This window comes from Ornithorhynchus anatinus, chromosome 1 (assembly GCF_004115215.2).
Source record: "Ornithorhynchus anatinus isolate Pmale09 chromosome 1, mOrnAna1.pri.v4, whole genome shotgun sequence".
NCBI lineage: Eukaryota > Metazoa > Chordata > Mammalia > Monotremata > Ornithorhynchidae > Ornithorhynchus > Ornithorhynchus anatinus.
In genome coordinates, this window is record NC_041728.1 from 41,281,607 (window position 1) to 41,309,441 (window position 27,835).

General features: G+C 47.8%; 1 protein-coding gene across 4 annotated transcripts in view; it reads left to right on the forward strand.

Moving 5' to 3' along the window:
• ADCK1 (aarF domain containing kinase 1) overlaps positions 1 to 16,550 on the forward strand; it is a 133,927-nt gene extending 117,377 nt beyond the window's left edge. For all 4 annotated transcript variants that reach the window (XM_029075247.1, XM_029075269.1, XM_029075274.1 and 1 more), the window contains 4 exons: positions 8,761 to 8,910; positions 9,934 to 10,131; positions 12,709 to 12,902; positions 15,550 to 16,550. In XM_029075247.1, the coding sequence (XP_028931080.1) occupies positions 8,761 to 8,910; positions 9,934 to 10,131; positions 12,709 to 12,902; positions 15,550 to 15,721 (714 nt within the window). In that variant the 3' untranslated portion in view covers positions 15,722 to 16,550. The remainder of the gene's footprint in view (positions 1 to 8,760; positions 8,911 to 9,933; positions 10,132 to 12,708; positions 12,903 to 15,549) is intronic.
• The last annotated feature ends 11,285 nt before the right edge of the window (positions 16,551 to 27,835 follow it).

Here is a 27,835-nt window from a genome sequence, read left to right on the forward strand (position 1 = left end):
CACTCAGGTCTTGCTACTTCTCTCTGATGGCTCCTGGATGGATTTGATTTGGAGCCAGAGTCAGTGTCTAAATATAATCTTAGTGGTTCCAGGCACTTTCTGTCAATCGGTCAATCAATCATATTTATTGAGTGCTTACTGCGTGTAGAGCATGGTACTAAGTGCTTGGGAGCGTACGAAATGACAAAGTTGGTGGACACATTCCCTGCCCACAGTGAGCTTACAGACTAGAGGGGGAGATAGACATTGATATAAATCAGGATATGAATTATAGCTATATAAATAAGTGCTGCAGTGAATAAAGGGAGCAAATCCAAGTGCAAGGGCAATACAGAAGGGAGTGGGAGAAGAGATTACAATTAACCCTTTTTCCCATCCTCCTCTCTTGTTCCGGGGACACAATCGGTATTATTTTTGAACTTTAAGTGGGCACTGGGAAAGGCTAACGACAAGGTCAGGAGCAATACACACACACAAGGAAAGAAACAACTGGGCAAATTCAACAATAGACAGCCTTCCCACTATGGGAAAAAGGAAAACTGCAACTCATTAGGGCAGGGAATGTGTTTGCTAATTCTGTTGTGTACTCTCCCAAGCGCTTAGCATAGTGGTCTCTACATAGTAAGCACTCATTAAATTCGATTGATTGATTTATTATTGCCATTGGGTGGCTTGCCCCTCTGGGGCAGGGGAGGTCCTGCTTCTAAAGCTTGGGAAGATAGATGTTTGCTTGCCCTGTTCCCGCAGGAGGGGCCTTCTCTGAGGTAATGCAGCTGGGAAGTGGCAGGGGATATTGGCAGCAGTCTCTTGGGGTGCCAGTCTCTTGTCCACATCCTTGTGGACTCTGGAGTCCTCTTAGTTGGGTGGTGAGGGGTGGGGAGGGATGTGGGGAAGGAACCCTGATCACTTGTAGAAGGGGGACACTGAGCCAGAGAGAGCCGTGAAGAGGAATTAGTGCTCGGCCCAGGATAGAAGAATTCAGGCTCCCAGGTTTGGCTGCACCCAGTTTTAACACTCTGCTTTGCTCGGCGATCTCAGCCTCATCTCCTAGAGCCCCCAGGAACACAAGAGACATTAACCCCGGGACCTGGAATAAATTAATCTGAGCAGTTACGGATTAATCAAAGCTCTTCAGCCACTTCTAGCTTTGAGAAAAGCCTGAAAATAACTCCTCAATTTAAATATTCTTTACTAAATGAATTATTTACCCAGACTTCTCATAGACTCTCATTTTTTTCCCCTACTGCTTCAGAATAAAGCTGTTGGGTAATTATTTAGAAATGACTTGAGCGACACATTCTCCTCACCAGAACAATTATAAGATCTGACACTTTTATTTTTCAGAGGGGCACCAGAGTGCTAGTTAGGGGATGGCTGCATTTAGTTAGCTAAACGTTCATGGATTTCCCAACATCACTGTTTCTCCCTGTATAGCACACACACTGGAGTTCCCTTATGTAATCATGGAATCGGGGGTTTGGAAAGTCTTGGAGAGATCACCTGGGAGTCAGAATGACCCAGGTCCTAATCCTGGCTCTGCCACGTATCTGCTCTGTGTGACCTTGGGTAAATCACTTTACTTCTCTGTGCCTCAGTAGCAAATTAAGCCAGTATGGTCTTTGGAAAGTCAAATGACTCCACTTACATTAGCACATTTTGGACACATCATCAGGAAGACTAATTCTCTGGAGAAGACACTAATACTAGGAAAAGTCCAGGGATAACATGGAAGAGGTATATCAGCAACAAGATGGATAGAAATGATAATGATAGCAGAAGAACCATTATCAAGGTTACGGATTATGACAGAAGATAGGACTTCCTGGGGTAAACATATCCATAGAGTTGCAATAAATCAGAAACGACTCGATGGCATTTGATAATAATAATAAAGTTAGGGATTAAGAGTGTCAACCCAATGTGGGACAGGAACTGTGTCCAACCTATTTACCCCAGTGCTTAGTACAGTGCCTGACACATAGGAAGTGCTTAGCAAATACTGCAAGTATTGTCATTTTTAAAATTATTATTATCACCCAGATGACCCCTCTGCCCCCAGGAAGACTTGCACTTAACCATAAAAAGATCATCTTCTTAGAAGCACCCGTAGGACTTTCTGTTGCATCCTTCTGCTCCCTCCTGCTTTCACTCTTCGTTTTTGGCCATTTCCCTCATCTGATTGGAAGCCCCTCCAAGTGTCTTGATAACTGCTTAGCATAGTATGGTGCTTAGTTTGTTGCTGAACACTCAGAAGGTGCTTAATAAATACCATGGATTGATAAATAGCATCATGTGTTATTGTAAGAAAATGGCTGTGATTTGAAGGGACCGGTGGGTATCTGAGTATGAAGTTATGATAGCCCTGTGCCTGGGACAGAAGGACAGATGGAAGTTGTAAATGGAGGAGTAGCTTGACCTAGTGGACAGAGCACAGGCCTGAGAGTTAGAAGGACCTGGCTTCTAATCATGACTCTGCCACTTGTCTGCTGCGTGACCTTGGGCAAGTTACCTTACTTCTCTGTGCCTCAGTTACCTTATCTGTAAAATGGGGATTAAGACTGAACCCAATGAGGGACAAGGACTGTGTCCAATCTGATCATCTTGTATCTTTGCCAGCACTTAGTAAAGCAGGAAGTGTTCAACAAATACTATAGTTATATAGTATATATATATATATATATATATATATAGAAAAGGCTAGGGATAACTAATAGTCCATGACTTGTGCTAAATATCTGTTCTCTTGGTGGTCCGAGAGTTAAGAGTGGGGAGACAGGACAGGATTAGACTAATCAGGATTGGTCCAAAGTGCCTTCCCCCTTCTTGTCTAGAAGTCTGCCCATCTTGCAAATTCTAGGGCCTAAATTTGAATTAGACAGGAGAGCCAGCATTAATGTTTTTCAAGACAGTGGGGTCGATTCTCACTCAGAAAAAAAACTCTCTGGAGATTCTCCATGGAGGATCCCTGTCATTCTTCACCACAAACCCACCAGGAACTGCTCTCAACTCTCCCATCTCCGACCCCTTGCTCACACTGTTCCCTGGCCGGAAATTCCACTGTTGCCTCCAAGTCTGTCAAGTCATTGCTTTCCCTGTCTCCAAAGTCCTCCCAAAATCTCACCTCTAAATTGTAACCTCAACCTCTAGACTTTAACCTCGTAGTGGGCAGGGAATGTGTTAGTTATACTGTTATAATGCACTCTTCCAAGTGCTTAGTACAGTGCTCTGCATACAGTAAGTTCTCAATAAATACGATTGACTGACAGACAACTGACTGACTCCTCCAGGAAACCTTTCCTGATTAAATCAAAACAACCTAATGGGATCAACCCATCAGCCATCCTTAAGGCCTAATGAATTTTATTCCTAGCCTGTGTGAGTGTGTGTGTGTGCACACGCACGAGCACGCATGCTAGTTGTATATTCAATTCTTTATTCCCTGTTTCATCCTAGCAACAGACACATGGGACAAGTAATAATGGGGTCCATGCAGCAATAACAGTAGTTGCAGGAGGCTCCTGCTGACAGGGAATTGTACTCAGGCTCCTCCCAGCTTCCAGACTCGCCGGCCCCTCCTGAGGTTCGGAAGGTCAGGAACAGCTTGCTTCCCCCCCCCCCTCGCCCCCCGCCCCGACCGAGTCGAATAGGGACAGGTCTCCTTGCCAGCAACGATGGGCCACCAGTCAGTCCAGGGGACTCTGAGACTCTGAGACCCTCTTGAAGTTTTTCCATTGCCCTCCATCCCGCTGCCGGTTTAAGATTCCTTGGGCCAGAGTATTTGAGGCTTGGAGTCTTTGCCAGGCCGAAGAGGACAGCGTGCAAGAATTCTGGTCTCCGGCTGGGCCACTGGACCGACACTGGAAGGAGCAGATGGCCTGGGTCCTCGGGTGGGCAAGCCTCCTCGGTCTGCCGAGCTTTTCCTCGGACTGCCAGAGGCCCTGGCAGAAACGGCTCCAAGCGTCTTCACACAGACACCGCCAGCCCCTTGACCTCTCATACACCTAGGCCCATGCTGGCAGTGGTTGCATCACATGTGTGTGCAGACCCAGGCATCAAGACGCAACTGCCGACGGGAAGCTTTCTAAATGGGATTAATAATAGTGCCATTAGGTCAGCACTTTGGGCTAAGCGCTGGGGTTGATTCAGGTTAATCAGATCCATCATAGTCCTTGCCCCACATAGAGTTCATGTTCTAAGGGAAAGGGAGAACAGGTATTGAATCCCCATTTTACAGATGAGGTAAATGAGGCACAGAGAAGTAAAGTGCCCAAGGTCACACAGCAGGTGGTGGAGCTGTGATTAGAACCCATGACCTTCTGACTCCCAGGACCCTGCTCTATCCACTAGGCTCCACTGCTTCTGGAGAACCCTGCGTCTCCACCCTTTCCCTGCCTCACGTTCCCCTAACTCTCAGGCCTTCTTTCCCAACTGAGAGCCTGGAACATCATATGATTACTGTTTAGCTGCTCATTTGCTCTGTGGGGTCCTGAAGAAGGCCTGTTTGTGCCCAAGCCTCTTAGCGGAGACCTGAGGAACCCGGGGAGACTGGATACATTCTGTGAACTCTAGATGTGTAATTGATAATAGTTATAGTATTTGTGTTTTGGTAATTGTTAAACACTTACTATGTGCCAGGCACTGTTCTAAGCACTGGGGTAGATACAAAGTGATCAGGTTGGACACAGTCTGTGTTCCACATGGAACGCACAGTCTTTAATTCCCAGTTTTACAGATGAGATCCCTGAGGCACAGAGAAGCAAAGTGACTTGCCCAAGGTCACACAACAGAGGAACCCCAGTCCTCTGACCCCCAGGCTCTTGCTCTTTCCACTGGGCCACGCTGCTGGATGTGGAGGTGTAGAATGGTTCTTGCTTCGTAGACCGGTCGGATTTTACTCCCAGCCGGAGAAACTGGAGTGCTGGCCGGTGGGAGGGACTGTCTAGGAGCCCGTGCCAAAGGCAGTTCTTGCTTGTGGTCTCTCTCCATCCCCGAGAGCACCATCTCTGCTTCTGCACAGCCGGGCCCTGCTGTCTGGATGCTGAGGGGGCCTGGGGCTCTGGCCTCTACCAGGGTCTGGACAGGATGGAGTTGGACTTAGGCAATGAGTTTTCTTTGTGCCAAGGCTAATGGGGTCTGAATCCAGTTCCAAATGGCCTTTTGGTGGAAAGAAGATTTCTATGACCCCTTGGCATTTGAGTCCGTAAGATGCAAAGTCAGAGTACCAACCACCAGGGGGTGAGCTCTGCACATGCTGAGCAGCGCACAGGTACGGGCTGCCTTGGGGCCGCAGATCCCTGCACAAGGAGTCTTGCATAGATGTGCCCTTGTAGATGCTCCCTCCCCTGCCACGCGCCTGCAAAACCCTGCAGACATTGTCACTTTAGGCAAACAGACCACCTCACAGCAGCATGGGAGAACTCACTCTTTCTTAAACTCTCTGGCAGTACTCTCCTCTCCCTCTGCTCACTCTCTGATACACACACACACCCACAAACACACGATATATGCATTCTGACCCGTGACCGATCACACCTTGCATTCACACTCACACACCCACACATGCAAGACATACACACTCTGGCCCAAGAACTAACACACTTTACATTCAGTCACGCACACACATATGCACATATACATGAGACATGTGCATCCTGACCCATGGACTAGCACATCTTGCTTGCATACATGTATGCACACACATGCCAGTTCATTTGCATCCATATACATGTGTCCTGGGTTTCCAGTCATATATAATCCTAGACCTGCATACAGCAGAAAGCTGAGGACTGCTCACCTTGAAGAAGGCTGTATGTTGGGAAAGGAGGGGGCAGTTTGACAATGCTGGATGATGAATGGCTTCTTCATGGGATGTTGGGAACAAATACCACCTGTTTTATTATCGGTGCTGAAAGATTAATGCCGGTGGGTCCATTTAAATGTCCATGAGCCCCTGCGGCCTGCCCCCAATATTGTCAGACATCCTGCAGGCCCCAGGAGGTGCCAAGGTGAGAGGTCAGAAGGAGGAAGCACCGTTCCTCTGGCTTCATGGTGGGGTTTTTTTTATGTATGTGGTATTTGTTAAGCATTTACTACATACCAGGCCCTATACTTAACATGAGGTAGATACAAGCTAATTATCCTCACATGGGGTTTACAGGCCTAATCCTCACTGTACAAATTAGGTAACTAAGGCCCAGAGAAGTGAAGTGACTTGCGCAAGGTCACATAGCAGACAAGTGGTGGAGCTGGGATTAGAATCGTGATCCTTCTGACTTCTAGGCCCCTGCTCTGTCACCTAGGCCACGCTACTTCTCTTGGTTGGCAGTCACCGAGAGGCATCTCGGGGTTTGCCCAGAAAGGTGCTTAAGTACTTAGTACAGTGCTTTGCACAGGCAAGCGCTCAATAAATACAATTGAATGAAAGGTGGTTTGGAGTTCATCCAGGCGGCCTTTCAGGGCCGTTGGAGGGCTCCCTAGGACGATTGAAGGGAAGAAAGCTGCTGGTGATTGATTGAGCGGGCCAGGGCTGCCTCTTTTCCCCAGCTGGGGGAATCAGACCTTTGCAACTAGCAGGATTAATTGTCTGCATTTTTTAGAGTTTGCAGTATTGTGGGAGGTGGAGCAGGCTGGGCCTTCTAGGAGTCATCAGGCGGGGGCAGGAGTGCTGCACGTTTTCCTCCCACTACAACACACAGTTCTGCCGTTGCACCTGGTCTTGTCCCAGAGACCAAGACAAGCAGCGTGACCTAGGGAAAGGAGCACGGGTATGGGAGTCAGAAGACTTGGGTTCTAATCACAGTTCTGCCACTTGTCTGTTGTGTGACTTCGGGCAAGTTACTTCCCTTCTCTGTGCCTCTGTTTCCTCATTTACAAAGTGGAGATTCAATACATGTTCTCCCTTTTACCTGGACTGTGAACCTCATGTGGAACAGGGACTATATCTGGCCTGATTACTGTGTATCTACCACAGCGCTTAGAACAGTGCTGGACACATAGCAAGCACTTAACAAATACCACAATTATTATTAACTATTATTATCATTCTCAGGCTCTTATTTTCACCCTAGGACAGACCTCTCAGATTCAAGCACTGCTTGAATCTTCAGGGCCTTAGGCTGCATGGAAGGGCAGTGTGGCCTAGTGGAAAGAGCATGGTCCTGGGTCCTAATTCCAGCTCTGTCAATTGCTTGCTATGTGACTTTGGGCAAGTCACTTAACTTTCTGTGCCTCACTTTCCTCATCTGTAAAATGGGGATTAAATCCTACTCCTCCCTACTTAGTCTGTGAGCCCCATGTGGAACAGGGACAAGATCTAACCTGATAAACTTGTATCTCCCTCAGTGCTTAGAACTGTGCTTGGCACTTAGTAAGCACTTAACAAATACCATGAAAAAAACAAAAAAAACCCCCCAAACACCATAAAAGAAAACAACAAAACAAGGTACTTTGGGGATTGGGGACTCTAAAGGAGATTCTCCATTTTTTTTAATGGTATTTGTTAAGCGCTTATTATGTGGCAGGCATTGTACCAAGCACCGAGGCAAAGACAAGCTAATAAGAGTGGACACAGTCCCTGTCCCACAAGGGGCTCGGCTCACAGTCTTAATCTCCATTTTGCAGATGAGGGAACTGGGGCCCAGAGAAGTGAAGTGGCTTGCCCAGGGTCAAACAGCAGACAGATCTGGGATTAGAACCTAGGTCCTTCTGACTCCCATTTCCCCTAAGCAGCGTCCTCACTTCTCCTTCAGTGAGCCTCTTGCTGTTCCGTGGTTCATAGAGACTATTTATACGGCAAACCTATTATGTCCAGCTGACAGAGGGGACAGGGAGGAGGGGAAGGTTGGGGACGAGTTTCTGCTTTTCAGAGGAGAAGATCCCAGCTTCCAAGGCACCGTGTATCTTAATGGCGGCAGCCTGGCAGGCTCGGAAAGAAGGGGAGCATCCATTTCTGCAACCCGCAGACTACCCGCCCACTAGGGATTGGGGTTCTGTTCAGGGGCAGTGTTGCCTTGCTCCAGAGAAGCATTTAGCTTTAATAAAAACAGAGCCGAGATAAGGACGCGGTTGTGGCCCAGGAGAAACAGCAGTGACAGGATGATTTAAATGGCTTCTACAGTGTCATTTCATCTGCACAGACATCATAAATCAAATTAGTGTGGGAGCGGGAAGGGAGGGGCCTTGAGAGAGGGACAGAGATGGGGGAGAAAGGAACTGTGGGAGAGAGTGTCACCAGCGGGTGCCCCAGAGGAGAATGCCCGAGGTAGGCTGGAGCCTTTAAGGGCCAATCTCCTCAGATCTGTGATTTCTGATTCCATGGGTTGTTCTTTGAACAGTACGACCACCCACATTCCCGTCCATCCCGCTCGTACCCTGGCTGCAGGACTGGACTCTGAGATTGCTTCGTGGATCTGGCTAGGAAAGTGTTTGGGTATTTCCCGTTCCTTCCCCCTTCTTGACCCAGACGTCCCTTGCTTTCCCCCCATGTCAACTCCAACTTTATTCCCCGGCCTCACCCCAGAGGCCTGTGGCATTCACTCAAAACTCTGGCCCGGAGGTCTTGTCTTCCACCAGTCAGTTACCCCAAATGTGCCCTCAATCCATCAATCAGTGGTATCTTTTGAGTGCTTACTGTGTGCAGATCACTATACCATGCGGGTGGGAGAGTACAGTAGAACAGAACTGCTGGACATGTTTCCTGCCCACAGCGAGCATACAGTCTAGAGGATGAGCTTACTATGCAGACCTCCCCTTCCCTTTCAGGTTTCTCGCAATCTGGGGAAGATGTACAGTGAGATGATCTTTGTCAATGGCTTTGTGCACTGTGACCCACATCCTGGCAATGTGCTAGTGAGGAAGCACCCGGGCTCTGGGAAAGCAGAGATCATCCTTCTGGACCACGGGCTCTACCAGGTATGTGAGAAACGCTTCCCAGCTCTCCCAGCGTCCCAGGGGAGAGAGCAATTGACATTATTTATTGAGTGCTTACTGTGGTGCAGAGCACTGTACTAAGTGCTTGGGAGAGTTCAATAGAACAGAGTGGGTAGACATGTTCCCTGCCCTCTACAAGCTTATAGTCTAGAGATGGCCCTCTCCAGGTTGGGTTTCCTTCTGGTTTCCTTCTGGTTCCCACCAGGTGCTCTATGACTCAGTCAGTCAGTCATATTTATGAGTGCTTACTGTGTGCAGAGCCCTTTACTAAACACTTGAGAGAGTACAGTACAACAATAAACGGACACGTTCCCTGCCCACATCCAAGTTTGGCTGGCCCAGCTTTGGAAGGTGCCCAGGACTAGCCGGACCTGGGCTAGGACCAGCATGGACCCGGGAGGACCAGCTGGGGGCTTTCCGGCCCGGCCCGGGCCTTACCTGTCTTTGTTGCTGAGGCTGCCTGGATTTCAGAAGTGAGAATTCTGTCCCCAGAGAAACTCCACCGTGGTGTCTCCTGAAGGCCCCAGGCTCCTAGCTGACAGCTTTCTCCGGGGAAGCTGGGTCAGTGTTTAGCTCCCTGGCAGCTCTAAGTTCAGGCAAGGACTGACTGTGTAGTAGGTATCCAATGCAGTGCTGAATGCTAATAATAATAATAATAATGATGATATTATTTGTTAAGCAGATACTATGTTCCAAGCACTGTTCTAAGTGCTGGGGTAGATACAAGGTAATCAGGTTGGACATAGTCCCTGTCCCACTTGGGGCTCACAGTCTTAAGTCCCCTTTTACGGATGAGGTAACTGAGGCCCAGGGAAGTGAAGTGACTTGCCCAAGGTCACACAGCGGACAAGAGGCGGAGCCAGGATTAGGCCCATGTCCTCTGACTTACTGCTTATGGTGGCATGGCTCAGGGATCCGGTGAGATTTTCTGCCTGGCCTCTTTGGCCTGTCTGCTGGGGTCGGGGAGGTGGGCTTTGCTCTCCATGCCCTGTGTTTCTTCTCTAGGTCTTGTCGGAGGAGTTTCGCCTGGACTACTGCCGCCTTTGGCAATCCCTGATCAAGGCAGACATGAAGGGGCTCCAGAAATATAGCCGAAGGCTGGGGGCGGGGGATCTGTACCCGCTGTTCGCCTGCGTGCTCACAGCACGCTCCTGGAACTCTGTCAACAAGGGCATTGGCCGATCACCGGTCACGGCCAGTGAGGTAGGGGCTCCTTCCTGCTCTTTTGCCCTCTTTCTCTCTCTTACACACAGTCAATTGTATTTATTGAGCTCTGACTGTGTGCAAAGCACTGTACTAAAAGCACCTAGGAGAGTACAATATAACAACAAATGGACACATTCCCTGCCCACAACAAGCTTACAATATAAAAAAAGAGACAGCCATTAAATATAAATAAATACATAAATTGCAGGTATGTAGTCTCTTTCTCCCTTTTTATCCTCCCTTTTAATGGTATTTGTTTAATGCTTACTAAGTGCCAGATGCTGTACTAAGCACTGGGGGTAGATACGAGCTAATCAGGCTGGACACAGCCCATGTCCCATGTGGGGCTCAGTCTTAATCCCCATTTTAGAGTTGAGGGAACTGAGGCAGAGAAGTTAAGTCTTCACTTCACTTCCAGAGTCATACAGCAGAGAAATATAGGAGCTGGGATTAAGATTCAGGTCCTTCAAACTCCCAGGACCAGGCTCTATCCACTAGGCCAATGTTGCTTCTCTCCTTCTTCCTCTCTCCCTTCCTTCCTCCCCTTTAGCTTTATCCAGGATGGTGGAGTGTACAGATACTGCAGAGGAGGGAGGGATGGGCGATAGAGGAAGGAGGAAGATGAGTGAGAGACCCTACCCGTGGTTCTCTGTTGGTGTCATCATGGGCCCAGTAGTTGGGCAGATCGGGGACCCTGTTTGCAGTGGTGGAGTAAGAGTCAGAGCCCAACCACATAAGCTGAGAAATCAGGAGAGGAGGAAAGCTCCCCATAAGACCTGGCTCTCAAGCATGGGGTTCCAGAGCTTGGCTCCCAATTTGAGCAAGTGTCCCCCGCATGGATAAACTGCAGACCTGAGAGTCAGAAGGACCTGGTTCTAATTCTGGCTCTGCCACATGTTGACTGTGTGACCTTGGGTAAGTCACTTCACTTCTCTGTGCCTCAGTTACCTCATCTGTGAAATGGGGATTAAGATTGTGACCCCTCTGTGGGAGTGAAACTGTGTCCACACTGTTTAGCTTGTATCTACCGCAGTACTTAGTGTAGTGCTAGACTCACAGTTTGCACTTGACAGATGCTCCAGCTGAGGAGAAAGAGTGATAGTGCCTTCCTGATAGGGTCAGGGGGCTATAGAGAGGAGTGTATGTGTCAGGGGTGTGTGTGGGGGGGAGTCTTTCTTCAGGGAATCAGTAAGGTCAAGAGTCATGCTTTTTAGGCTAACCTTGGGCCCAGGGAGAGGCAAGGGGCTCTGGGAGAGGCAAGGGGCTCTGGGGTCTGCAACTTCCCTTTTCAGTTGATACATTTCCTGTAGAAAAGGTGTTGAGTCTACAGCTGGCTGATCTGAGCCTTCCAGTGTGGTGAGTGCTGCTGAGCAAGAATCAGCACAGAAGGAGCGTGGCCGAGTGGATAGTTCATGGGCCTGGGAGTCAGAAGGACTTGGGTTCTAATCCTGTTTCTGCCATCTGTGCTGCTGTGTGTCCTTGGGCAAGTCACTTCACTGCCCTTTATCTCAGTTACCTCATCTATAAAATGAGGATTAAGATTGTGAGCCTCATGTGGGTCATGGACTGTTTCCAGCCTGATTTGCTTGTATCTACCCCAGCGCTTAGTACGGTGCCTGGTGCATGGTAAGCACTTAACAAATACTCTATTAAAAAAATCTGGAATAGAAGGAACAATACAATCAATCTATCTTTCTATGATGTATATTAAGCGCCTAACCCTGTGCAGAGAGTAAGTAGACATAATCACGTCCCTCAAGAAACTTACAGACTAGCAAGGGAGACAGACAGTGAGAGAAAGACAGGTAGGGGAATAAATTGAATATGGAAATATGTTCGTAAGTGCTGTGGCTCATACTCTTTCCACCAGACAGCTTATCTCAAAGAATCGTCACCTTCAGGGTTTGTGCTCGTTGTTTCCAAGCCCAAAGCCTTCAAGGGGAAACCAGGCTTCCTGATGCCCTTTTGCGATCCCAAGGTCACTTGTTGAGAGGGTGTCACTGGGAGCCCCATGTGGGACAAAGGCAGTGTCCAATCTGATTACCGTTTATCTACCCCAGCACTTAGAACAGTGCATAGTAAATAGTAAGTGCTTAACAAAAAGCATTTAAAAAACAAACAAAAAACCCCAAAAAATTCTGGGACAGAAAGGTCAGAAGGTGCAGCAGCATGTGGCCTTCACAAAATACGGAAGGTTGGGAAGCCATTGTGGCTGCTGGAGAAGTGATCACCGTGATTGGACTCTGAGCCATGAGGAGCCTGAAACTATGCTCCTCTGGCCACAGTGCCCTACTCCTTTTTTTTTCTGAGTTTTGCATGTTTGTCCTTGACTCTTTTTTTTAATAGTATTTGTTAACTGTTTACTATATGTCAGACACTGTTCTAAGTGCTGGGTAGATACAAGTGAATTAGGTTAGACTCAGGCCCTGGCCTGCACAGGGCTCACAGTCTAAGTAGGAGGAAGAACAGGACAACTGAGTCACAGAGAAGTTAAGTGACTTACCAGCAGGCCACTGGTAGAGCCGGAACTAGAACCCAGATCCTCTGACTCCCCTCTTGTTCTCCCCCAATCAGGACGTGGAGATCCGCAACAACGCGGCCGCCTACCTCCCACAAATCAGCCAGCTCCTCAACAGCGTGCCCCGCCAGATGCTGCTGCTCCTCAAGACCAATGACCTCCTCCGGGGAATCGAGACGGCCCTGCACACCCGCGCTAGTGCCAGCTCCTTCCTCAACATGTCTCGCTGCTGTGTCCGGGCCCTGGCCACGTGAGTCCATGGGCTGTGCCACCCCCCAGCTCCGGCCCCAGCTCCGACCCCGCTTCCTTCCTCTCTTCTCCGTCTCTGGGCTGACCTCACACTTCCCCCTGGTTCGGGGAAGGCCTTTCATCCAAATCCCTGGGACCTCTCAACTTTGCACCCGTTCTTCCACCGACCCTCTTGGCTCCACTCCTGCCTCAGTTCCTCTGAAGGGGTAAAACAGCATGGCCTAGTGGATGGAGCACAGGGCTCAGGAGTCAGAAAAACCTGGATCCTAATTCTGGCTCTGCCACTTGTCTGCTGGAAGACCTTGAGCAAGTCACTTCACTTCTCTGGGCCTCAGTTACCTCATCTGTAAAATGGGGATGAAGACAGTGAGCCTCACGTTGGACAGGGACTGTGTCCAACCTGATTAACTTGTATCTACCCCAGTCCATAAAGTCTATAAAGTCACTATGAATGGGAAATGACTCAAAGGCATTCGATGATGATGACCCCAGCGCTTAGAACAGTGCTTGACAAATAGGAAGCGCTTAAAAAACACCATCATCATCAAAGCAGGATTCTAAAGGTGGACAGTTGGGCCTTGGCCTGCCAAGGTGCTGTCCTCACTTAACTGCTCAACTGCTTTAATTAATCAATCAATCAATGGTTTTGATTTTGTACTTACTATGAGCAGAACACGGTACTGAGCACCCTTAACCCCACACCAGTGATGTCCATACTTGTAATTTATTTTAATGCCTGTCTTCCCCTCTAGACTGTAAGCTCTTTGTGGGCAGGGAAAGTGTCTGCCTACTCTTACTTTGTGCTCTCCCAAGTGTTTAGTACAGTGCTCTGTACTCAGTAAGAGCTCAATAAATACCATTGAATGATTGATTGAAAGTACATTACAAAAGAGAAGGTATAGATGATCCCTGCTCAAAAAAGCTTACACACTAGGGAAGGCATAAGAAATTAAAATAAATAGTAGACAGATATGTACCTAAATGCCATGGAGCTAGGGGAGGGATGAATATCAAAGTACATAAGTGGTACAGACCCAAGTGCTTAGATGATGAGGAAGGAAGGACTTAGTTGGGGAAGGCCTCTTGGAGAAATCTTGGTTCTTGCATTTGGGGACTAGATCTAATTAAAAAACAGGGACGTGGGTTGTTAGCTAAGATCCCACATATCTCCTCCTCTTCCTTTTTCTCCTCCTCCTCCTTCTCTTCCTTTTTCTCCTCCTCCTCCTTTTCCTCATTCTCCTCTTTTTTCTTCTCCTCCTTCTTTTCCTCCTCTTCCTCTTCTTTTTCCTCTTCCTCTGCCTTCTCCCCAAGTCAGAAACAGGGATATGGCTCTTGTGAAAGACCCCATGAAAGTAGAGAACAGAATTCCATCAAGGACCCTGTAGCTGTTAAGAGCCGTTGCTTATATGCTTATATTTTAGAGCTGCCTGAAGGGAGAGAGCATCCTAACCTGACCTGGGAGAAGAGGAATTGTATCCCATTCATTTTTGAAACATTAACGACGAGGCTGTGGGGAACACACCTGCTACCTCACTACGGAGAGGTGGAATGGAGATAACACTCAACCACAGCTGATTCCGGCCCAAGCGCCTTTCTTCCCTCTCCTTCCCTTGAGGTCCCAGCATGTGTCCCTAAGTCCGGGTGTCCCCAGCCATCATGGGGCTGAGCGCTGGGGAGCGGGAGAGGAAGGAGTCACCTGGGGAAAGTCAGACTGACACCGGAAAGCTTGGGGTTGGTGGGGTGGGGTCAATGGGGACTGGAACCAGGGCTCCGATCTCTGAGGAGAGAGGGGGAGGGGGTGGCAGCCCGAGCTCTCCAGTTGGTGAGTACCCCCCCAACCCCTGCCCCAGACCCGAGTAAACCAGGGCTCCCCTCTCCCTCCTTCATCCCTGCCTAGCTTCTGAGGGAGCCCAAGCCCTCTGCCCTTCCCCCCTCACTGCAGACACCCCTCTCTTTTATCCAGAACCTTGGAGGACCTGAAGCCTCCTCTCTTCCCCATCCCACCACCGCAGCGACCACCTGCCTGGATCGTGGGGGCAGCTCCCACCCCTCGTCCCCTGAGCCTTTGGCTGGTCTCCTGGGTTCTGCCTGGCAGCGCGGCCAGTGCAGCTTAGGGCGATGGGCATTGCCACCCTTAACATCGGGCCACGCAAAGACAAAACAGATCCCATATGATTACTGGAGTGAAAGGAAGGTTCCCCTCATCATATCAGATCATTTCACTCCAGAGAGAGTCAAGCAGCCCATCGCAAACCATCGCAAAGTGAGCACAGAAAAGAAGAATAGTAACTGTAGTATTTGTTAAGCGCTTACTATATGCCAAGCACTGTACTAAGCAGGGGGTGGATACAAGCTAATCATGACCCACATGGGACTCACAGACTAAGTACGAGGGAGAACAGGTAATGAATCCCCACTTTGCAGAAGAGGGAACAGAAATCCGGAGAAATTGTGACTTGCCCAAGGTGACCCAGCAGATAAGTTGGCCCTTGAGAAGGTTGGGGAATCTCTTGGACGCTGATTGGTTGGCAAAATGATGTCATGGTTGAAGGGAACTATCCAAGGACAGGATGGCAGGCTGTGATGCTACCCTCTTTCACTGGTCCAGACCACTTAAAGCAGGACTTTCTCCCTCTGTCTCTTCACAGGCATAAGAAGAACAAGACCCGCTCATTCTTCAGAAGGAACCAAATTTCCCTCAGTGAGGCCCTGAGTCTGTGGCAGATTGACCTGCATGAACTCTTCCTGAAGGCCAAGGGGTCTTGGCTGGGAAACTGCATCATTGTCCTGCTGAGCTGGCTGTCCCCTGCTCCATTTTGAGCAGCGGGCATCTCCCTTGCCCCTTTGCATGGCAGTCCCGAGCAGGTCCAGATCCCGTCTCAGCAGGTTCCGGTCCCCGGCACCCATGGATTCTCCAGTGGCAGCCCCAGCATTCAGGCAACCAGAGGGAGATGATACTGGGATGCAACACTCCAGAACCCTGCCCTATCCCTGGGCCGGCCACCTTGCAATCGAGCATTGGTTTGTGAAACCCCAAACTCCTGCTTGTAATGCGCTCATCCCAGTCAGAAAAGGCAGCTAGAATAAGAACTCAGAAGGAGAGGAGAGTTGGACAGGGAGCGTTCCTCTAATCAGGCTGTCATGAAGTCGGGAGACACCTATCCACCCCTCCCTGCTTCCTCTGGATTTGGGGCCCTGGAAGGAGACACCAGGGAATTCCCTCAAATTTTTAGATGCCAAACTGAGCCTCACCCTCTTTGCGTCCTTTGTCATATGAGGGGACTCAGTATGTTCCAGTGTTTCATTTACCACACTTTCCTGCTGCTGCTGCTCCTGCTGCAGCAGCTGCCACAACCACTTTGATGCCAGCAGCAGGGACAAGATAAGCTCACTTGTGACCATCGAGCTTTTGACCTGGCATTTGGAGGGAAACCCAGGGGAAGGGGTGGGGTAAAGCATGAAGAAAGGAGAATTTCTTTTCATTTCCCTCCCCCTTCAGAGATGCACTTGCTTTGAAGAGTAGCTCTGCACTTTGTAAGACACTCCAAGACGGCTACTGGTCCCAGGGATGTTCACAGAGTCTGTGATATCCTGTGTCCGTAAAACACCTCAATAAATCTTCCTCTCCATTGCTGAGTGGCTCATCTTCCCCAGTGCCTCCAGTCGTTCTTTTCCCTGCCTGAGCCCTCACAGGCCACCAAATGATCAGTCAGTGGTAGTCATCGAGCATCTGCTTGGTGCAGAGCACTGTGCTAAGCACTTGGGAGAGTACAGTAGCGATAGTCGGGCACGGTGCCTCCATTCAAGGAGTTTACAGTCTTGTGGGGGAAAGTCAGAGATAAATTACTGGTGAGGGAAGCTACAGGGTACAAGGATATGTAGATAAGTGCAGTCAGCCAGTCATATTTATTGAGCGCTTACTGTGTGCAAAGCACTGTAGTAAGCACTTGGGAGAGTACAGTGTAACAGTAAACAGACACATTCCCTGCCCACAGTGAGCTTACAGTCTAGAGGGGGAGACAGACATTAATGCAAATAAATAAATTACAGCAATGTACACAAGTGCTATGAGCCTGGGAGGGGGGATGAATAAAGGGAGCAAGTCAAGGCAACAAAGAAGGGAGTTGAAGAAGGGGAAAAGAGGGCTTAGTCAGGGAAGGTCTCTTGGAGGAGATGTGCCTTCAGTAAAGCTTTGACGGGGGGAGAGTAATCGTCTGGAGGATATGGGGAGGGAAGGTGTTCCAGGCCAGAGGCAGGATGTGGGTGAGAGATGGATGTCTAGATAGACGACATTGAGGTACAGTGAGAAGGTTAGCAATTAGAGGAATGAAGCGGGCAGGCTAGGTTGCAGTATGAGAGTAGAAAGGTGAGGTAGGAGGGAACAGTGAATGATTGTTTTAAAGCCAAAGGTGAGGAATTTCTGTTTGATGTAGAGGTGAATGGCCAACAACTGGAGGTTCAGTGATGGGGAGGAGATGGGGTGAGTTTCCAAGTGTTTAGATGATCAGGTACCGTGGAGGATGGGGGTGTGGAGATGGGAGATTAATCAAGAAAGAACTCCAGGAGGAGATGAGATTTTAGTTTGGCTTTGAAAGTGGGGAGAGCGGCGGCTTGCCAGTTACGAAGGGGGAGGGAGTTCCAGGCAGGAGGCGGATGTGAGAAAGGGGTCGACGGCGAGAGCCGAGATCAAGGCGCCATGGAGGTTGGCAATAGAGGAAGGCTGCATTTACAAACATGGTGAAGGGGATGGTGGCAGACTGGCGATTTCTGAACACTGATGGGTGAGATGGGCCTGTGACTGTCCAGCTGTGAAAAATGGGCAGGGCTTCACCATTCCAAAAGCAATCAAAAGTTGGGGTAATTCAGTCCAAGGAGACGGCCCTAGAAAGACTTCACCAAAGGATTTTAGCTTCCATTCCCCACACACTCTCCCCACTACGTCTTTGTGGGATGGCAGGATGGCTCGGGCTACATATTGCCTTGGTTGTTGATAGCCTCTGAGCCGAACTCTGGAGAAACTAAAGAAGAGGAAAAACATTTCCTAACCCTTCGGGGCCATCGATATTGCTTCCGTTCATCGTAGAAAGAGGTTTAATAAATCCCTGAATGAGTGTTGGACTCAAATCCTCCCCCGACTTTATTGGGTAATTTTCAAAAACCGAGAACTTGTGCTCTCAAACCTTTAAACTTCCTGAAAAGATCATTTCAGAACCTGTTATTAATAATAAGAGCAATTACACTCCTTTCTATTTGATAATGTCCTTACAGGCATTGATATTTGCTATTAGCATATAGATTCCCTTTCTGCTCTAGATAATTATTTCCCATTTTCCCCTCTCCGTTTAGCGATGTGATTGCTGATATCCTGCAAGAATCGGAAACATGTGAGTGGGCCAATGTGTGGCCACATTCGAGTGAAAAAAGTCACCGGAGTGTTTTCTGGTTTGTCTTTTCTGGTCCACAGCATATGACTGAGCTGGAGATTGAAGACTTTGGGATTTTAGATACTGTTTTCAGAGGGAATTAGATAAATGTTCTGGTGTTGGTGGTAGTAGGAGTAGTAGAAGTATTTATTAAGCGCTTATTGGGTGCAGAATACTGTATTAAATGCCAGGAGAGCACACCAAGGTGGGATTTAGTCTCTCAGTGGACTCACAGTCTAAGAGTAGAAGTGAGGAGAAGGAACTGGAGACAGGCACACAAGGAATAAGGAAACAATAAAACACAAACCAAATCAGTAAGGTGCTACGGCTAAAGGAAAAGAATATCAGGCTCCTCATAGTAGAGAGTCCAAGTTATCCCCATTGCCACGGCTACCACTACAGCGGTCACTGGAGGTTTTGGTGGGTTGGGGGAATCTGTGGAAGCTGAGAGTGAGTTGCGGCTTGACATGAAATGAACTAGTGAGATTGCAAAATGACCTATTCCCCAGGATCGGGTCAAGAATGGCATTTGCAGAAGTTTCTCTGAGATCTTTACCTTGGTCATAGTGGGGTTTTTTATTCCCAGGGAATAGTAATAATCATTGTGTTTTTTGTTAAATGCTTACTAGGTGTGAAGTTCTGTACTAATCATAAAGATAGATACAGGATAATAAGTGCAGGCACAGTCCCTGTCCCACACAGGGCTTACTGACTATGGAGGAGGGAGAACAGGTAGTGAATCCCATTTTACAGATGAGGAAACTGAAGCCCAGAGAGGTCAAGTGACTTGCCCAAGGTCACACAGCAGGCAAGTGGTAGAGTTGGAGTTGAACCCCGGTCCTCTGTTTCCCAGGCTTGTACTCATTCCACTAAGCCATGTTTTCTTGCAACTGCCATCACCGGAGCTTGACCTCTCAAAAATCCAGCCACTTTTGCCCTGAAGCAATGATTTGATCTCTCAGAAAAATATCAGAAGTATAGAAGTTTGGCTTTTCTTAAATCCTTAGCCCCCATATATTCCTTGGTTATTATTATTATTACCGTTACCATATTTATTAAGGGCTTACTGTGTGTCAAGCACTGTTCTAAGTGCTGGAGTAGATATCAGTTAGTCAAGTTGGACAGAGTCCCTGTCTCACATTGGGCTCACAGTCTAAGTAGGAGGGAGGATTTAATCCCCATTTTACACTTGGGGAAACAGAGAAGTTAAGTGACTTGCCCAAGGTCACCCAGCAAGCAATTGGTCAAGTTGGGATTAAGACCTAACTCCTCTGACTCCCAGGCCCATGCTCTTTCTGCTAGGCCTGTTTCTGTTAATTTAGCTTGGCTGAAAGATGTGGCCCGACAGTCCAGGAGCAGGAAGTTCTCTGGTTTCTACTTAGACTGTGAGCCATGTGTGGGATAGAGACTGGATCCAACCTAATTATCTTGTATCTACTCCAGAGCTCAGCACAGTACCTGACACATAGTAAGCGCTTAACAAATACAATAATGTTCGTATTTAAGTGCTTACTTTGTGCAGAGCACTGTTCTAAGCGCTGGGGGAGATACAGGGTAATCAGGTCGTCCTACGTGAGGCTCACAGTTAATCCCCGTTTTACAGATGAGGTAACTGAAGCACAGAGAAGCGAAGTGACTTGCCCACAGTCACGCAGCTGACAAGTGGCAGAGCCGGGAGTCGAACCCATGACCTCTGACTCCGAACTCCAGGCTCTTTCCACTGAGCCATGCTGCTGGACCATCCCTGGCAAACCCAAAGTAAATCATCTTGTCATGGCTACCTGTTGCTCAGATAAGCCTTAAGCAGTTTTTTTCTTTACTAGTTCCACCAGCCCCTGGTTTCATTCATGCATTCATTCATTCAATTGTATTTATTGAGCGCTTACTATGTGTGGACCACTGTATTAAGTACTTTGGGAGAGTACACGCTCCTGCAGCTCTTCCCAGGTCCCACCCACCTGGCTCCCCTGAACCACCCCATAGCTGTCCTGTTACCCTGAAGTTATGTGGGATGGGGACTGGGTCCAACCTGATTAACTTGTATCCACCCCAGTGCTGACTACAGTGCGTGGCACATAGTAAGCGCTTAACAAATAGCACATTAAAAAAAAAATTCCTGACCCATGTCTTTGTCACTGTCCCCCCAACTCCAAACATGTGCTTCCTTTTGAAGAAAATTCCTCCTTGTCTGCCCCAGGCTACCCAGCTGGCTGGTTCCCTTGCAGCCTACACTGGCCAGGATCTCCTGGCCTGGGAAGGGATCTGTCTCTTGCCCTTTCCCCTATCCTGCCCCAGTCCTACCTTATCTCCCCCTTCCCTGTAACTTTGGGGGGGTCCCTGGGGTGTGGACCGCAAGGTAACAGCCCCCACCCAGTTCGTGATTTCGAAACAAGAAAGAGGGAGCAGACAGTTTCGTGGAGATGGACTGGTGTGACTAGTTATGGCGGGGCGGGCGTGCTGCAGGGGAATCAGTGTGTTGAAGTGAGGGACCTCTAGGTAGTCCCAGTGATAGAAGTTTAAAGGGCATTGGGGCAAGGGGGAATTGGAGGGGAGTGGAAGTAGAGGGAGACCAGGCCAGGCCAGGCCAAATAAAGGGAAAAAAGGGCTTTATTTGGGGACCAAAGAGCAGGTGTCCATTGTTTATGCCAACCACCTCAAGCAAGTATGCTTCTCTGTCTCTCCCTAGCAGGGCTGGCTTCCCCCTCTATCAGCGTCTTCAGAGCCCAGCTTCCTCAGCAGGGAGAGAAGAGGAACTCAGCCTCCTTGGCCTATTCAGGTTTTCTCTTCTCAGCCCCTCTGCTACCCACAGAGAATGCTGGAGTCCCCCTCAAGGCACCACCCCAGAGACCCCTGAAACTCAGCCAGCTGCGGCCATTGCCAGCCTTGCTTGCTTCAAGCACCATTTTCCTAGTCTCGGTTTTACTGAACCAGCCACTTATCTCCATTTATGATTCTGCTGCTGATAAGAATAATAATAATGATAATAATAATTACATTTGTTCAGCACTTACTGTCTGCCAAGCACTATGTTAAGCATGGGATAAATGCAAGATAGCCAGATCAAAAATAATCTCCATACCAAACAAGGGGCTCGCAGTCTAAGAGGGAGGGAGAAGAGTCATTTAATCCTCATTCTCCAGAAGAGGAAACTGAGGCACAGGCCAGCAATCAGACACAAGGCAAGTCAAGCAGGCAAGTGGTGGAGCTGAGATTAGAAGCCAGGCCTAACTCTTGACTCCGAGTCCTGTGCCCTTTCCAATGGGCCAATAAATCAGCCAATCATATTTATTGAGCATTTACTGGGTGAAGAGCATTGTACTAAGCGCTTGGGAGAGTACAACACAACATAGTTGGTAGACATGTTCTCTGCCTAAAGTGACCTTACAGTCAAGAGGGAGAGACACTCTTGAATATAAATAAATAAATGTAATGGATAGGTATGTAAGTGCTCTGGGGCTGAAGGAGGGGTGAATAAAAGGAGCAAATCCAAGTGCAAGGGTGACTCAGAAGGGAGTGGGAGAAGAGGTAATGAGGACCTAGTCGGGGGCTGAATGAGGCCACACTAGGATACTGCCAATTGGCTCAACTTACTCAGTGGTGGTAAGGCAAACGGGAATCCTTTTTGATAAGGGAGCTCTGAAAAGCTGAGGCAAATAGGACACGATGCAGTGGATTCAAGAAAAGTGGAAGGGGAAAATGCTCTTTTATCCTTCTAATACTAAATACGGTACACTTTACTAAGTCCTGAGGTAGAGACAATGTAATCAGGTCGGAAATAGTCCCTGTCCTACATGTGGCTTACAGTCGAAGTAGAGGAGGGGGTAGGATTTCATCCCCATTTTACAGATGAGGAAACTGAGGCTCAGGAAAGTTAACTGACCTACCCAAGGTCACACAACAGGTTAGTGATGGAGCCAGGATTAAAACCCAGGTCCTCTGACTCCCAGGCCAGTGCTCTTTCCACTGGGCTCCACTACTTCCAATCTGTGCTTCTCCCCGGAGAGTAGTCTAGAGATGATTATTATGATTCTGCCCCTGTCCGTGGCGAAGGGAATTATCTTCAGCTGATTTACCGCAATGTTGTGATGTCCGAACCAATAATAACTTTGTTGACATTCCAAACATGAAGCAAAATCTATTTGGAAAGCAGCACGGAGGCTGGCTGGGTTCCATGGTTTGCTTCTTATTAATTTTCCGACGGGGGGGAAAACAGCACTTGTAGAAGTAAATACTAAATAACGGTGTGGCTGCTACATTGATTTACACGTGTATGACGTTGCCGGGACTTGATTTACTCGGCTTCTCCCTTCCACTCTCGTCCTTTGTTCACTGGTTTCACTCTTCTACCGTGTGGGAAGAAAACTCCAGCCATTACATCACCTTGCCCTCTCTCAAGGTCACCGTGCCCTTGGCTCGTGGCTCTTTTTGCCATCACTCTGTAGGTTCAAAACAGCTTTGATTTCCTTTGTGTTTCTTCTTTAGGGTAGAGATCTTTCCTGCCTTAAGAGTGGATTGTAGCTCTTTAGGTTTCTGGTTCCATGAGAAAGAAAGGAAGGAAAGAGAAGGAAGGGAGAAAAGGGGAGAAGCAGTGTGGCTTAGCAGAAAGAGCGTGGTTTTGGGAGACAGAGGACATGGGTTCTAATCCTGGCTCTGTCACTTGTCTGCTGTGTGACCTTGGGCAAGCCACTTAACTTTTATGTGCCTCAGTTCCCTCATCTGCAAAATGGAGATTAAGACTGTGAGCCCCACATGGGACAACCTGATGACCTTGTATCTATCCCAGTGCTTAGAACAGTGCTTGGCACATAGTAAGCACTTAACAAATACCATTATCATTATTATTATTATTTAGGAAAGAAAGACACACTAATCTAATTTTCATTTCTTCTGATATGAACCATCCCTGCTCACCCAGCTCAAAGGAGAAGGCCAGAAAGGGACGAAGCAGTGTGGATTAGTGGAAAGAACACGAGCTACAGAATCAGAGAACCTGAGTTCTAATTCTGGCTCTGCCACCTGCCAGCTGAATGGCCCTGAGAAATTCTTTTCTCTGTACTCCCACTTAGTCCCTCCCACTTAAACTCTAAACCCCCATGTGGGACAGGGTTGTCTCTGACCCGATTACATTGTATTTACCTCAGTGCTTGTGACATAGTAAGCACTTATCAAATCCCAGAATTATTATTCCTCTGCTGTTTCCAGTTGCTCTGAAATGAAACCAAGTGAATCTGCTGAAATGCACAGCTCAACTGACCAGGACTTTGTTAGAATCAAGCTTTGGAGGACATTGAGAAAGAGAAAGGGAGAGGGAGAGAGAAGAGGAGTAAAAGAGAGACAAATTTCCCTACTTCATCTTACTAGTAGAAGTATTAATTGCCTGCTCCTTTGTCTTTTTTTCCTCACAAAGGAGGATGACTAATATTCATTTCTATTGCAGACAAAAGTGAAGAAGCTCATCTTCCAGCTGCAGTTAGTTCCCTTTAGGTCTTTCCAGAGTCCTCTCTTTGTGGATTTGATCAGTTCTGGGTTATTACTAGGTCAGCTGCTCCACTCTAGATGATGGAAGGAAGTCACAGAGGTTCAAAGGGCCTTGATGATGTCCTAGGGCCTGGGACCAGAGGTGGTGAAACCCAGCTGACCAGGACTGCTATATATCGTCTCCATAACTTGATCACTTAGAGGGTTAGGAGACCGTGATCATCATGGTAAAAATGGATTCACCAAGCACTCGCTATGTGCCAAGCACTATCCTAAATGCTAGGGTAGTGACAAGTAATCGGGTCAGGCACAGTCTCGTATGGAGCTCACAGTCTTAGTAGGATTTAATCCCCATTTTACAGATGAGGAAACTGAGCAAGAGGGGAGTTAAGTAACTTGCCCAGGCTAACACACAGTAGGCAATTGGCAGAGCCTGGGATTTGAACCCAGGTCCTCTGGCTCTCAGGCCCATGCTTTGTCCATTAGGCCCCACTACTTCTCATGGTCCAGAATCCCACACTGTATCGCAAGGGAAGAAGGGGACATTCAGGGGTGTAGGATGGTTTATGGTGGGTCACTGGGGGCAGGTCAGGGGTTTGGGCTGATCCATGCTGGGTCATTGGGGCCTTGGTTGGTAGATTTGGTCACTTTGTTTTCTATTTGTGAATCATCATCTCTTTCACTTTTGGTCTACACAGCAGGCCAAGCACATTCAGTCAATAATGTTTACTGAACTCTTACTGGGTGCAGTATATTAATGTAACAAACACGTTCCCTGCCCACAGTGAGTTTACAGTCTAGAGGGGGAGACAGACAATATAAAGAAATAATTTCTAAATAGGTACGTTGGTGCTGTGGGGCATTATCAAGATACCAGCCTCCTGGAGGGTAGGAACCTTCCCCAGGGGTTGATGAGCTGCTTAGGCTGGAATCCCACAACTCTTTCATCCCATGGCCCTGGAAAGATCTGAGAGTTTCCGGTTGAGGTTGAAAAGACCCAAAATGGTGGCCCTCTGGCCTATTAGTTCTCTTTGAAGCATGTTTCTTCCCAGGCCTCATCTTCCCTGAAATCGCTGCTCCCTTTCCATCCCTGGGCTCAAAATGAAAAGTTGGCCCTTCTGACTGGGGACACTTTCCGGGAGGGGGTACTGAGCACTTACTGTGCTCAGAGCACTGAACTAAGCATTTGGGAGAGTACAATATAACAAGCACTTGGGAGAGGACAATCAACAGACACACTCCGTACCTGTAAGCTTCTTATGGGTGTATAGGCAGGAGTTGTCTCTTCCAACTCAATCAATGGTATTTTTTGAGTCCTTTGTTTGCGCAGAGCACTGTAATAAGTGATTGGGCAAGTACTCTCTTGAACTGTACTCTCCTAAGTGCTTAGTTTAATGCTCCGCACACAGTAAATGTTCAGTAAGTACCATTGATTAATTGATTGATAGTGGGTGAGGGGAGGGGTAAACTTCTGTCCTTCCTTCTATCCTCCCCCATCCTGCTCACCCGGTTCAAAACGTAACTTGAACTGGAGAGGAGACACTTCCTTCTTCTCCGTTTGGTTGCCCTGATCCTGAGAGCACCAGCACCTTGCAGGCAGGGAGAGTGTCTACTTACTCTATTGTATTCCCCCCAAGCACTTAGTACAGTGCTTTCCACATGGCAAGTGCTCAGTAAATGCCACTAATTGATTAAATAGTCAGATAAGCTGTGGAACAAGAGACAGGGGTATTGCGGGTGGGGGGTTGGTGGAGGGGTAGAAGGGGTGTAATATGGTAGTAGCTGGGGTTTCCCCACAGGACACAAGAATTCACTTAGTCTTCAGTTCTGCTCAGGTGAAAGGGCTTGGACTTAATGATCTAAATCAATCAATCAATGGTATACATTGAGCACTTACTGTGTGCAGAGCACTGTACTAAGCTCTTGGGAGAGTACAATATTATAGAGTTGGTAGAAACATTCCTGGAGATCTTTACCAACCCTGTGGTTGTTTCCAGCCCAGACCAGGACTACTGCCCAGAGAAGTGAGTCATGACTTCTCACTCAGTCCCGGACCACAGGGCTGCCATTTGCAGTGAAGCAATTTGCAGGAAAATTGCATTGAGCATATGGGAAAACCAGCTGTGGGAAAATCACATTCATGTCCTATCACACAGGATCAAGCCTTGGTGGCCTTATAGCTTTTAGTTCTGGCAAAAAGTGAGTTCCAGGAACTAGGAAAACTAGGTCTAACTTTACTACCTTTTAAAACAGGACACTCTCTCCTCTACATGGAATTGGGGAATAAACTAGATCATCTCTCAGGGCTCCCTCTGCAGTGTGGTAACTGCACAGGACAGCCGACTGTTGTACATGTAGAACCTTTTTTTTTAATGATGTTTGTGAAGTGCTTACTATTTGCCAGGCACGGTTCTAAATGCTGAGGTAGATATGATGTAATCTGGTTGAATAGTCCCTGTCTCACATGGAGCTCACAGTCTTAATCCCCATTTTATAGATAAGAGAACTGAGGCACAGTGAAGTGAAGTGACTTGCCCAAAATCACACATCCTCTGCTCCTCGCCCTCCCCTCTTCCTCTCAGCACTGTGCTCATTTGTATATATTATTACCCTATTTATTTTGTTAATGAGGGGTACATCCCCTTGATTCTATTTATTGTGATAATGTTGTCTTGTTTTTGTTTTGGTCTGTTTTGCTCTGCCGTCTGTCTCCCCCGATTAGACTGTGAGCAGTGACCGTCATTGGGCCAGGGATTGTCTCTATCTGTTGCCCAATTGTACATTCCAAGCGCTTAGTACAGTGCTCAGCACACAGTAAGCGCTAAATAAATACTATTGAATGAATGAATGAATAATTGGCAGAGCTGGAATTAGAACCAGGACAACGTGATTACCTTGTATCTACCCCAGTGCTTACAACAGTGCTTGGCACATAGCGCTTAACAAAATACCACCATTATTGTTATTATTATTCCTGGTGAGCCTGATGGCTATTTGAGATGAGTCAGATGGTCCTTTGGTCAGAAAGAGAAGCAGTGTGGCCTAGTGGAAAGAACATGGGCCTGGGAGTTACAGGACTTGGGTTCTAATCCCAGCTCTGTAGCTTGTCTGCAGTGTGATTTTGGGCAAGTCCCTTGACCTTGTCTGGGCTTCATTTTCCTCATCTGAAAAATGGGGATTAAGATTGTGAGCCTTATGAGGAACAGGGACCGTATCCAACCTGATTATCTTGTACAGTGCCTGGCACATAGTAAGCACTTAACAAATACCATAAAAAAAAAGAAATCTGTACCATTGAGGGCATAGCCCTAGTAAACTCCTTCCAGCCATTGCAGATTCTACCAGGGGAAGGTGTCTTTGGACTGAGGCATGAAAGTCATTGATAACAGGGAGAATCCACAACATCCCAGTGCATTAAAGGACTTTGGAGAGCAGAATGCTATTATATATTCGGGGGGTGGAATGGGGTCCCAAGTTGGTTATGTTATTTTTGTTGTTGCTTCTGCTGCTGCTGCTACTTTAGGTGCTTTTGTTAATCTGGAAAGATCAACTTCTTTCAATCTGGCAAGTCTCCCAAACACTTAGTACAGTGCTCTGCGCACAGTAAGCTCTCCATAAATGCGATTGGTTGATTGACTGATGCCTGAGAATCCACAGAGCCCGGCCGGGAAACACAACTTCAAGCTGACCAGTTTGATATTACTGCTCAGGCCTAAAAGGATTGAAAAAAAAATAAAGGAGACAGAAAGCATAAAAGATGAAAAGCAAATTGGATTTCAAAAATGATATCTCAGTTAGTTTAGCAGGTGCCAGTGGCTTCAGTCTCCCAAGTACGGCAATTATGAAAATCTATGATTTTTATCTCTACCGTGTCCCTTCGATTGCTTCTAATTTTATAATTAGTACAAAAAAATACACATAATGAGGACCTGGAACCCCGCCAGCATAATGAGAGTCCTTAATAAACTCTGTGGAGGGTAGACTGGCACAGCCTGGCACAGCCCGGCCTGGCTTTGTCTTCTCAGAGAATCTC